This window comes from Biomphalaria glabrata, chromosome 11, assembly GCF_947242115.1.
Source record: "Biomphalaria glabrata chromosome 11, xgBioGlab47.1, whole genome shotgun sequence".
NCBI lineage: Eukaryota > Metazoa > Mollusca > Gastropoda > Planorbidae > Biomphalaria > Biomphalaria glabrata.
The window spans coordinates 13,394,830-13,407,879 of NC_074721.1; the positions used below are offsets into that span (position 1 = coordinate 13,394,830).

A 13,050-nucleotide genomic window follows, 5' to 3' on the forward strand; every position below is an offset into this window, starting at 1 on the left:
TCCTTTAATGCTGAGATATATGAATGGAATTCTATAAATGGAATTTTTTTACGAAACGCTAAAACTGGTGACATGGTTTACATGTAGTTCTTTCTTCCCACTTAAAATGAGCATAAATACTCATACTCTCATCACAAAAGTTTGTAACAAAGTTTTAGGGTCATAGTGACCGAGAAGCCCCCTGTCATTACTTTTTTTTCCGACGTAGGACTTACAAGTATATATACTTGCACCGTTTTGAGTAGCCTTTCAAGTGTCGTAGGACAACATATCACACAACATATAAGTACAGAGTCACTCCACTTTGTGCTATGTTAGCTTAAGCTGTCAGGTGTTGGAATTAGATAAGAATGCCGACAGAAGCGTTAAGTACTTCTAGGATGAGCTATGTCTCATTACTTTGTGTGCTTTGTTTTATTGCAGTGTCAGACGCTGGTAAGTTTTCTATGTAGGCCTAAAGGTGAATACATTTACACGTTTATCTGTTAGGTCTTTCATCCTGATCAGTCTGATCAGTAAATTTATAGTAACTTGGGGTGTCACTAATATTCGTTTGCTTTTTACTCCCATCAGCGTTTAGGTTGGTTTATGAATTTCGCTGGCCCCAAGCTACAGTCTTTTATGCGTGTCTCCAACCCACTTCCGGTCACTTCTACTACTAAACTATCACAACTCTTTTACTTCTGTCACTTTTTGTCACTCTAGCTCTGCCTTCTATTCTTCCTCCGTCTCTTTCTGTATCTCTGCATTTATGTGTTTCCCTGTCTCTCTCTCACTCTCTTTCTGTATCTCTGCATTTAGGCCTATGTGTTTCCCTGCCTCTCTCTCACTCTCTTTCTGTATCTCTGCATCAATGTGTTTCCCTGCTTCTCTCTCACTCTCTTTCTCTTCATGTCTCATGATCTATCTGCTTCTGTCTTTCCTTAATTTCCTCTCCTTCTTTGTAGTTCTTTCTCTCTCTCTCTCTCTCTCTCTTAGCTTCCTCCGTCTCTTGCTGCATCTCTGTTTCCATGCGCCTCTCTCTCACTCTCTTTCTGTATCTCTGCATTTAGGCCTATGTGTTTCCCTGCCTCTCTCTCACTCTCTTTCTGTATCTCTGCATCAATGTGTTTCCCTGCTTCTCTCTCACTCTCTTTCTCTTCATGTCTCATGATCTATCTGCTTCTGTCTTTCCTTAATTTCCTCTCCTTCTTTGTAGTTCTTTCTCTCTCTCTCTCTCTCTCTCTTAGCTTCCTCCGTCTCTTGCTGCATCTCTGTTTCCATGCGCCTCTCTCTAACTCTCTTTCTGCATCTCTTTATCTGTTCCCCTGCTCTCTCACTCTCTTTCTGCATCTCTGTATCTGTTTCCATGCGCCTCTCTCACTCTCTTTCTGCATCTCTGTATCTGTTCCCCTGCCTCTCTCACTCTCTTTCTGCATCTCTGTATCTGTTCCCCTGCCTCTCTCTCACTCTCTTTCTGCATCTCTGTATCTGTTTCAATGCCTCTCTCTCACTCTCTTTCTGCATCTCTGTATCTGTTTCAATGCCTCTCTCTCACTCTCTTTCTGCATCTCTGTATCTGTTCCCCTGCCTCTCTCACTCTCTTTCTGCATCTCTGTATCTGTTTCAATGCCTCTCTCTCACTCTCTTTCTGCATCTCTGTATCTGTTTCAATGCCTCTCTCTCACTCTCTTTCTGCATCTCTGTATTTTTTTCCCTGCCTCTCTCTCACTCTCTTTCTGCATCTCTGTATCTGTTTCCCTGCCTCTCTCTCACTCTCTTTCTGCATCTCTGTATTTTTTTCCCTGCCTCTCTCTCACTCTCTTTCTGCATCTCTGTATCTGTTTCCCTGCCTCTCTCTCACTCTCTTTCTCTTCATGTTTCTTGGTCTATCTGCTTCTGTCTTTCATTAATTTCATCTCCCTTTTTGTAGTTCTTTCTCTCTCTCTATCTTTCTTTGCCAATGTCTTTCTTTCTTTGTTTTTTCTCTCCTTTGTTTTCTCTTCTCTCCATGTCCCTGTCTGTCTGTCTCTATTTCAATGTTCTACTCTCTCTTTATTTCTTTGTGCTTTTCTCTCACATTTTCTTTCTGTCTGTCAGTCTATCAAATCTATCTATCTATCTATCTATCTATCTATCTATCTATCTATCTATCTATCTATCTATCTATCTATCTATCTATCTATCTATCTATCTATCTATCTATCTATCTACCTACCTGTCTATCTATATATCTATCTATCTATCTATCTATCTATCTATCTACCTACCTGTCTATCTATATATCTATCTATCTATCCAATGAAACATCTTTCTTGCAAAAAAAGAGTCTTTCTAAAATGTCTTTAATGACAGGGAACACTGCTACGTAAATAAACCCTCTTCTGTATTTCCAGATCTAGTTATCAAGACAGATCCTACTACTTTAAGTTTAAATCTAAACGAGAAACTGAACATTTGCTGTGCCATAACTAACAACAGCGTTCAGCAGTTAACTAAGTTATCCTACCTGAAACTAGCCCGTGTAAACAAAATCAACAACTCCCTCTATGACACCTTGGTGTATTGGTACATCAATGAATCAGATCGGATTGAACCTGCACCACTTTTTGATAACCAACGCGGCTTGATTACTTTAAAGAAAATCATGTCTGCTTGATTATGAAAAACGCGACTTCCGATGACGCCACTTCTTACAGATGTGAAGTTCATGGTTACAATGCAGAACACAAAGCTTGGCAAAAAAAATTCACAAAAGGTTTAGTGAAGTACGTGGATACCTCAAAAGACATCAAGCAGAACGAGACCATAATTGAAAGAAATGTTCATCCAGGCAAGAATACATCCTGCTCCTTCAATGGAAGTCTGTCTGAAAGTAATGCAGACTACTACAAGAATCAGAGCCAAAAATTTGAAATTCTATCTGCCTTTATTACAGGTTAGTAAATATTTAATCTTTTTGAAAGAAGAAGTGTAGTGAATTTCGTACTAATATTTATTACTTCAAATGATCTTAGAGTCAGTTATTGTGACTGGAGACATCAACGAAGCAAATGAAGGTCGCTGGGTTTAGATATCCAGTGGTCTGCAGTTGTAAACCAATCTTTAGAACAGCCAGACTTTTCAGAAATGTTAAAAATTTTTTTTTTTAAGGAAATCCATATTTTATTGTTTTACATAATAAAACTGATAGACATTTGGTTTTAAAAATAAATGTTAATTTAGAAATAATTAAAATCAAATTAAGTATATAATGGCAGACTGAAGTTTTTTAACATATAGCTTACAATTTGTTTCTCTTAAAAAGGACCAAAGCCACAATCAAATCTAATGCAAGATGCCAGACGTGTTTCCGCTTCCAGCAGACGTGAGAATAAGACTGCAGATCAAGTAATGTCCCAACTTTTGTCTGTCACACTAAACGAACAAGAACGCTCTTATTTGGAATGCTTAACTGCGCAGAGACTTTGCGAAGATCAAATAATGTACATACTGGGGCCATCGAATCAATCATTTTTTCAACAGAATATCAATTTGAGTTTACCTTTTAATACCCCAACAAGACCAGATGTTCATACTTGTACTTCCAATGAAAGCCAACACTCTTTCTTTGGTATAATAGGTTTAGAGCTAGATATGAGAATGGTATGTGCTTTTAACTTGGATAAGATTTATGTCTTTTTTTCAGCACTTTTGTCACCCCAAGAGATGGACATTTTCACTTATATGGACAAAAATAGCATTGAGATTATTCTAAATGATTTGTTACTTTGCGTAAATCAATTGAAAGCAACATCTTCAGAGCCAAATGTGCAAGGGAAAATCATGTCTGTATTAGATACAATAAAGTCCTTACTTACTGAGATAAGTTCTGAAATACTTAGTAGACCTGACAACCATACACAGAGCATCACATCTATATCTGAAGTTAAATATGGCAATGAGGAACATAATATTACAATGAATCATACACAACTTTTTACAAATTATACTTTAATAGAAAACATAAACTGGATTATAGAGCTATTTAAAAGTTTACAAAGTGAAAACCAAAATGACAATATGACAAAACAGAAAGAACAACTAATAGCCATCTTGCAATTTCAAGAGGATTATGTCCTCACTAAACAACCATTTAATGAATTTCTAAACAGTTTACACAACAAATTAGAGCAATTCAAGGGTGAAATAATGGAAGCAGATAATTTGTTGTTGATAAGTGAGATGCAACTACAATTGCACAGAAATTATAGTGTTATCAAGAATTCAATACAAGAATTAAATAATTCTTTGCAAAACATCTTAGAGCAACATTTGGAACAAGATTTGAAAAATTTGAGTGACATTATTGATACAATATCAAAGATTGAAAACCAAACCATGAAACATAATCAGTTTCAAAAGGACTTAATCTTCAAAATTGAATATTTGATGGCGGCTGTAGAGAATGTAAAATTACTACATGAAAACGACCATTTTAATCTTTCTAAGTTGCTTCAAATCTCTATGAACGATTTTAAGGATTATAGAGAAAGTTCTTCTGTTGAAATATCTGAAATTAAAGACAGAACTGACAACCAAGAAAAGCTTTTAGACAAGTTAAATTCTGATTGCCAAAACTTGGCACATGACATCAGAAACATGAATGTAACCATACGAGGAGATATATCTAACCTTTCCGTAATGTTAAAAGACTTGAAAGATGATTTTATCAAATTTGTTAAAGACTTTGACGATCACAGAAACCGTTCTTCCACTGAAATATGGAAAACCAAGGACGATCAGGAAAGAAATGTAACAATGCTTAATTCTAGCGTTAAAAGGGTTGAAGACGATATACAAATTATGAATTCAACCCTAAACACTTATTTCGCGAAACTTTTATCACAGTTTCACGTGATAAAAGACGACTTAATCAATTATGTCAAAACATCAGAAATCGATGATCTCAAAAACTTAAATAAAAACATCCAAAAAGATGTACTCTTTATCAACCACACTTTGAAAAACACCGCAGACTCTTTGAACATCAAGCGTCAAAAAGATTTTGATAATCTCAACATGCTATTTCAAACTGCTAACAATGAGATCAACACTTTGAAGTCTGAATCCTCTACTCTCAAAACTCAGATTGACAAACTCTCACGAAAGAATAAAGAGCTTACTGACGAAAATATGTCTTTAAGACAATTGTATAGCCAAGTGAATAGCCGACTTGACAGCGAAATCAAAATGTTACAACAAAATGTCATGAAAAACGTGAGAGCTACAGCACATTCTATTTTCCACGTTTCCAGGTCCTACTTTGGGCGGAGATATTATCTGACTAAAGAGAAACAATTCTATTGTATTAGAGCCGCTCAAAACTTATGTTCTGGATACGGGGGCTATCTGGCTGAGGTAAACGACTGGAGTGAATGGAATTTCGTAAATTCATTTCTTAGTTCAAACGATCCCTGCACTGCGGATTCAGTTATTATGATTGGAGGCACGGACGAAGCAGAAGAAGGTCGATGGGTTCACATATCTAGAGGGACTCCTGTTGTGAGTGCATTGTGGGCTAGTGGGCAGCCTAGCGGAGGCAGAAATGAAAATTGCCAGGCTTTGGAAAAATGTTCATTACTGCATGATTACAGTTGCTATCTTAGTTCGCCCTCTCGCAAATTCTTATGTGAGGTTCCCGAGTGAAACTTCGCCAACATTACCTGTTTTTGCTAGAGTAGTTGTATCTAGGGTACGGGCCATGTTTTGCTGTATGTATAGGGTTACCTGACAACCACACCATCAGAAGGGGACAACACTTCATAAAAAGACAAAGGAAACGTTTAAAACTGGGATTACACTTCATTTGACGAAACATGTTAGTAAAAAACAAAATAAATGTACAACTAATACAAACATTTGTCAAATAAAGCAAACTTTAAAAAAAAAAATTATTGCTTTTATGCACCTCATCTTTCATTAGATAGCATGCTCAATGCACTTTGTTCTAATCTCTTCTATGGGCATCTGAAAAGGATCCGTACTCGAGACCCCTTGTTATGTAGCCAAGCGTTTTTTACCACGAACTCCACATCCTTTTCACAGTAGTTTAAAGTTTGTGTAAGCCCAGTTTATGTTTGGGGACACATATATGTAGGTCCCTAAATTGTCAAGAAAAAGGATTCAGTGGAAAGTGTATTTCTCTCTTTTGACCTCAGCGAAAACGCACTAAGAACGTTAGCTGTCTTACCAGGAATGAAAAAAAAAAATTAAATTATTAAAGTTTCTAAGATGTTATTGAGCACATATTCATGAAGGATGCTATTGGAAAACGTATCATTTATTTGAATATGTGAGGGATTTTATTTAATAAAACAAGAAGACATGTTGGATTGCTTGCTATAGCAGAGACTAATTTAAGACGGAGGACATCACGCCCCACTGGTAGCCCTAAACTTACCATATCTTCTTCCTACGTAAAGTCACCCCCCTCCGCCCCTGTCTATGGTAAATAGGCTTAACGATGTAATATATTTTGGTTTATTCTTAGCTTTATGTAACTGTTATACATTGAGCTAATTAGATGCTTTCTTGGGGTACACAACTGTAAAATAAGCTTCACTTCGATAAAACAAAATACCTTCGCAAGAATGATGAGTACTATACTGAATCCCTAAAAAAAGTACATTATATATATATGTATATGTATGTATATAATGTATTCATTTATATAGTTATATCTATAAATCATTATATTTACTTGTATTTATCATTATAAAACTCAGTGTACTTTTTTTTATATTTCATTTGTATAATGTTTATTATGTTATTTTTTTGTGGTCGAAAATGCTTCATTTATTTTGTTTAGTTATATATATATTTTTTGAAGATTTTCATACATGGTGGAAAAACTATAAATAGCTTATGTGGTGTATCCGGTGTAAAGAGAATGAAAGACATGTGGATAAGCGAAGTGTTTAAAATGTTTGGTAGCAGTCTCTGGTGCTTTAGTACACTGCAGAATCACATATTGGAAGCTCTTCCGTTTGTAATTTTTATTTAGATAAAATTTATGTTGAGTTAAATTTAGCGTCTTTGTCATTGTTTACTTGATCGTATAAATCTTCAATATCTTAGAAATGCAGTCTTATCCACTGTGTTTTTTTTCCTCTAAGTTTTTACTGCTTTTTTTAAATCTATGTAAAATTTTTATCATCCTAATAAAGAGGCCTTATACACATACTTTATAGTTTGTCTTTTTAGTTTAGACTGTTACCAATAAATACTTGAACAAAAGTTAGGGAGACACGAGGGACAGCAAAGCTTGCAGACGTACGTCTGTGATGGGCTTGATCGAGACCAATGAACACTGACCCGCGACGTCGCAACCTGTGGGCAGTTTGGACCAATAGCTCGTCTCCACGTCACAGGTCGTGAAGTAAGACATGTGACGTGGGATCGAGCTATTGGTCAGGACTTCTTTCTATAACGATTGGTCTCGGCATGATCGTTGTAGCATCTTAGTGTTCAACAAGAACAAGAAACTTTTCTTCATCCCGACCCCCTTGATCAGCACATCGCGTTAGCAAGTGATCCTTTAATACAGCATCCTTGATATAGCTTGGTTTATCTATTTTTTTAAATCTCTCCCGATCTCTTATTGAAAGCAGTACTAATTAAAAAAGGTCATCTGTTTCTACGGCCAACGGTTAACGAGCTGGGTGTCATGTGGCCAGCACAACGACCAACCACATTTAATTTCCGCTACTAAAGTCAGGTACCCATTAGAGTTGGGTGGACTCAGGGGCGCCCTAAAAATCCAGTTAATCAAAATCCCAGCCTTCACCGAGATTCGAACCCAGGACCTCAGGTTCGGAAGCCGAGCGCTTAACCCCTCTGCCACTTTTTATTTGAAAATATACACAGCTTTCAACTTCAATATTGAATGAAATAATGACACTACAAACAAGGTATAGCTCACTTAAAATATACGCCTTTCTGTAGCACGTCTCTCGCTTATTCTCAAGTATTTTTATCACATCATGGTTTTAACAGAATCTATTCAGTCTACACAACCAAACCATGGGAAACAAAATGCTAATCTACAACGCCTGTATAGAGAACATTCTTATTTATAGCGAGAGCTAGTCTACATACATGCATCAAGAGCATTAATTAAAAGTTTTCACTTGCGTTGCCTGTGGCCTATTATGTGTATCTCCTTGAGGGATCTTGTTTCTGATAAGAAAGTTTTAAAACTGGTCATACACTCAGCACCTACGCTCTTTCGACTAAGAGAATACTTACCTTGGCTCGGACATGTCACCCGCATTCCAGATGGAAGAATTCTGAGCTTGCTGAGGGAGTCAGACTCAAGCGATTCCAAAGGCAAACCTACAGAGATGTGAGGACAACAAGCATCAAAGAAAACATGCGGTAGGAAATCCCGCAAGATGTAGACAGATTGTCGTGCTGGTAAGAACCTCGTAGAAAGCAAAACGAGCCGATTAAAAGGATGACAAAGATATCTTATTAGATAGCCTTAAAACAGGTAAATTTACACACAAGAACTGGGGGCAAACTTTGCCACATTGTATGAGTTCGTGAAAAGTAAGACCTAGGCTGACCCACTACCATAAATCCGTAACTGCATTTTTATGTTATGAGCATCACTCAAATGGAACATTACTCACATATAGCACTGTACACTTCTTAACCACGACAAAGTTGCCATCCGTAAAATGACTTCTTCTATCTCTTAAGACAATGGATGCGCATCATTTCTCTTTCACCCTAATTTGTTTTAATTTCTTCTTGAGTCCGGTCAGAATCTAATGTGACTAAACAAGTTTTGTAATATATATATATATAATTAAATAATTGAAACCTTTTTACAAGTAATTTATTTCTTTATTCTAAAATATGGCTTGCTTTTAGATACCAGTATGATCACTAATAAGTGTTGAAAAAGTGGATTTGTATTCAAGCTTTCGAAAACGTGTAGAGGTCTCCACACAAAATTTCTGCTCAGAGTCATCCACATTCGTAAATCCGGCCCTGGTTTCATTAAATGCTAAAAAAAGATACCCGTCAATAAACGCAGTGCATAAGAACGCTTTAAAGAAGGAACTCGGGAAGTAGAACGGCCTTAACCTAATAAGTATTTCAAACAAACCGACATAAGTCATTACCGTTAAGTAGAAAAAAAGGAAGCTGCAGCTTAAAGTCTGTTTGGGCAGAAGTGTCCTTGAAACGCTTTACCAAAAAATACCAAGCATTTATTTTGCAATGAAGTAACACAGTATTTGTTTCAATTCTTTCTCTCCTTTATTATTTTTCCACGCTTCGAAGTTCTTCTTTTAGCTCATTACTATTTCACTACCCTGTTATGATTAAGCTTCAATAGCTTTGTTCTTTGTTATCAGAAAATGTTGTATTTGGTACAGAATTAAAGGGGAATGCATGCTCTTTGTTATACAACACAAAGTCAAGTTTATAAAATTAAATTTTAATTTTAATTTAATTTAATGAGTTCAAATCAACGATGGGATCGTCGATAAGAAGAGAAAGAGTTAATGGCGATGAAATGGATGGAGGCCACTAAAAAGATGATGAGGTATAAAATATTAATTTTATCGAAATCTATTTTTTTTTCCAAATTAAATCTTGATTAACAAAAGTCTTAAAAACTTCGCTACCGTATAGTCACACTTATCGCAATTGTCAGAAATTTGCCAATAAAGACAATATTTCGAACTAAGTCATCTAACCCGATATCTAATATTTTTCTATAAAACTCAAGATGTCAATTATATTTTTATAGTTGGGTTAACGAAAAAATGGTATTTAACTGCCACATCATGATATGCTCATATCAGGTGATTATTTCTTGAACTATCCCGGGTTCGAATCCTGGTGAAGACTGGGATTTTTTATTTCGGGATCTTTGAGCGCCTCTGAGTCCACCCAGCTCTAATGGGTACATGACATTAGTTCGGGGAAAGTAACGGCGGTTGGTCGTTGTGCTGGCTACATGACACCCTGTGTTAACCGTAGGCCACAGGAACAAATGTCCTTTACATCATCTGCCCTATAGACTACAAGGTCTGAAAGGGGAACTTTACTTTACTATTTTGTGGACATACTTTTACTTACTTTACCCGTCCAAGGAAGAAAATATTTTTCATCCGTAGCTGGCATCGTTTTCCAATTAGTCTTTGATACTCTGCCCTAATCACCAGATCTGAGCCCATGCAATCTGCAAAGGTAACGTAGGCTTCAGCGATGTTCTCCCGACCAGTAGTTAAGAATGACGATTTGACAATCCATGTTATTGAAGTTATCTTTGTTTTTTTGTGTGTATTTTTTTTATCACTAATTAGTTCATTGTAATGTAAACAATATTATGGGCGTTGTTCAAACTGAAAAGTCCAGTTGGCACGCAAAGTGCTTGGTCAAACTTAGAAATTGTCATCTCAGGTTGAACTGATTGACATTCGGATCAAAGGGTCTAAGTGGTAAAAATCTGATAATGCTACCCGAATAGAATCTTGGATATCATTCCTTTTCTCTCAGAGCAGAATCTGACACTTAATGGACATCCTGAACAAGTTAAAGAAGAATTGCAAAGACAAAATCGTGGTAATTTTTGGAAGTTTGTGAAACTACTATCAAAGTACGATCCACTCATGGAAATGGAATTATGGTGAAAGGAAAACAAAATAATGCAATTATCTACATCTAGAAATAGGCCAATATATTGTAATAACTTAAGTGAGGCAACTCAACGAGGACATAGACGTTTATTTACATAGAGACATGACAAACACAAAGGGCATCTGCCTTGAGTACAGCATCTCCATATTGGCCCTCTCCTTGGGCGGAAATCGTTAGTCTCTTATGTCAACATCCGACTTGTCTGGTCACTGATAGTGCGCATCTTCTTTCTGCACTATCTTGGATGGCGGTGCGCATTGCAAAGTCATAACATTGCCCCGTCTTAGCACTTTTCGTCCCGAAAAGAAACACTGCAGCTGAGGTTTGACAGTTCAGGTGGAGGTCGATCCGTGGGAGCCACAGACCGCAGGGAGCCTGTTGCCCACGAAGCCATCTGCACAGTATTCCGCGGCCGTCGCTTCCTCTTCTTCCAGTTGGCCAGTCTACACTTGAGACGATGTCGTGGTCGCTGCTTCAACCTCATGACGATAGTCGCTGATGCCAGCCAGATGACACAGGGAGAGTTAGTGGAGGTCATGGTTGCCAGCCACGTAACACAAATGGAGGTTGTGGCGATCTTTGTAGATTCCAGGGTTGTTGTTCCAAGACGCTGAGTCAGCGGACCTTTTCCATGGATGTCTCGTGACACAGTTGTAGGCCCACTGGTAGCCATGGTTTCAGGCACATAGTCTTTCTCAGCCTCATCTGTAAGGTATGCCGATGAAGCATCCTTGTAATGTTCTTCCACCGCTACATCAGGTTTCGCTGGAATTAATTCACAACCGTTCAAGTCACTCTCTCTGATGTGGGCAGAAGTACACATTTCCGTCCCCGCATGGCGCCGCATATACAGTTCAAGTTAATCGCCAGGATGAAGCTGCCTAGCATCGAGTTCTTTCTTATGCAGCTGCCAAAGTCCAATTCGTTGTTTCTGTCTCGCCCATTGTTGGGGCCCGTATTCGTAATTTCACCCGACGACATCCAAGTCAAGGAATCAGAAACGGTCTTCAGGCTTTCATGGTTTGAATTCTCGCCAAAGGTACTGACAGATAAACAGAGGTCTTTAAGGTCCACAGCAGAAAGCTTGGACGCAGACCCAACGTTGTCTTGATCTGTCCGGCTCACCGAGATACTGGTAACAGGTGCAAGAGGAACGAAAACTTCAGGCACATAACAGACTTCTCTTGTTTCTTCATTTGTTTCTTTCCTTTCAATTTGAAACATACCGTTCAGATCGTCGAAGCAATCGTCGTCACGTTTCTCGCCTTGAAAGTCACCCCCGACAGACTTGCCCACAACACAGTCACAGACGGCGCTCCAATCCCCAGCGCCTCCATCACCACTGTTTGTGCAGCCACAGTCCTGACCAGGCAACTGCTCCTTCCCTAACGAGTTTATTCCTCCTTTTGCTTGCGACACAATGTTATTACTTTGGTCTATTCGGCCTTCTACTGGCAACACACTTTCATCTACTTTGTTCCACATCATGCTCCTCATCATATTCCTAATCATGTTCAATTGTTCCTTTAATGCATCCCCACAGTCTTGGATCTTGCCCATTACATCAACAATCCCAGGCTCAATTTCAAATTGATAGGTCTCCGGATCTTCCTCTTCATCAATCAGAGCTTGCCACAGACGAGCCGTGAGCGTTTCCTTGCTACAGACAGGTTTTAAACCTCGGTCTCGAAGCTCTTGTCTTAGCTCTTTAATTAAGAGCTGATGTAATAGCTTCAACGATGCCATAGAGATCTTATCCTACCTCCTCTCGTTGAGTTGCCTATAAATCCCACTTCTGAGACCAATTGTAATAACTTAAGTGAGGCAACTCAACGAGGACATAGACGTTTATTTACATAGAGACATGACAAACACAAAGGGCATCTGCCTTGAGTACAGCATCTCCATATTGGCCCTCTCCTTGAGCGAAAATCGTTAGTCTCTTATGTCGCGGCGTTCCAGTACCACCTCATCGTGGTCGCCGCGTGAACACTCCGCTCTCAGGGAGTGGCCAAGGGTACTGGTTGCTTGCCGCTGATGAATGAGCAGCCGGCAAGTGTAAAAGGAACTCAAAGGGGTTATGTCCAGCCATCTCCCTGTGGGGCCCCGGGGCAACGGTGAGTAAGAGACCACGGGTTCTCCGAAAAGCGGATAGCGCTGACAACCAACTCGAGGGTTGGTCGGGTTCTCCTGGGACTCGGCTGATTCGCGGGTCTCCCATTGGGCAAAGACTGGACTGACTGGCGCGGCCTTAGCGGGTTGCGTCGGGCGGACTGGTCGTCGTCCACGAGCTAGGCTCTATCTAGCCCGTCCCCTGTGAGGTAGTAGAGGAACGCGCTTCCCAATAAGCAGTTTCAATACTGGGGATATCGA

At 38.7% G+C, this 13,050-nt stretch overlaps 1 protein-coding gene across 1 annotated transcript; it reads left to right on the forward strand.

Annotated features, from left to right (window-relative positions):
• The first annotated feature begins 207 nt into the window (after positions 1–207).
• LOC106059284 (uncharacterized) lies at positions 208–7,185 on the forward strand. The gene is made up of 3 exons (XM_013216857.2): positions 208–435; positions 2,376–2,917; positions 3,287–7,185. The coding sequence occupies exons 2-3, from the start codon at positions 2,641–2,643 to the stop codon at positions 5,665–5,667; spliced, it is 2,658 nt and encodes an 885-aa protein (XP_013072311.2). The 5' UTR covers positions 208–435; positions 2,376–2,640; the 3' UTR covers positions 5,668–7,185.
• Positions 7,186–13,050: the final 5,865 nt, after the last annotated feature.

Bases quoted from the DNA above. Each gene is read 5' to 3' on its own strand.
- LOC106059284 (XM_013216857.2), top strand. From the start codon at position 2,641: ATGAAAAACGCGACTTCCGATGACGCCACTTCTTACAGATGTGAAGTT. The intron at 2,918-3,286 runs GTTAGTAAATAT...TCTCTTAAAAAG, and splicing joins TCTATCTGCCTTTATTACAG to GACCAAAGCCACAATCAAAT.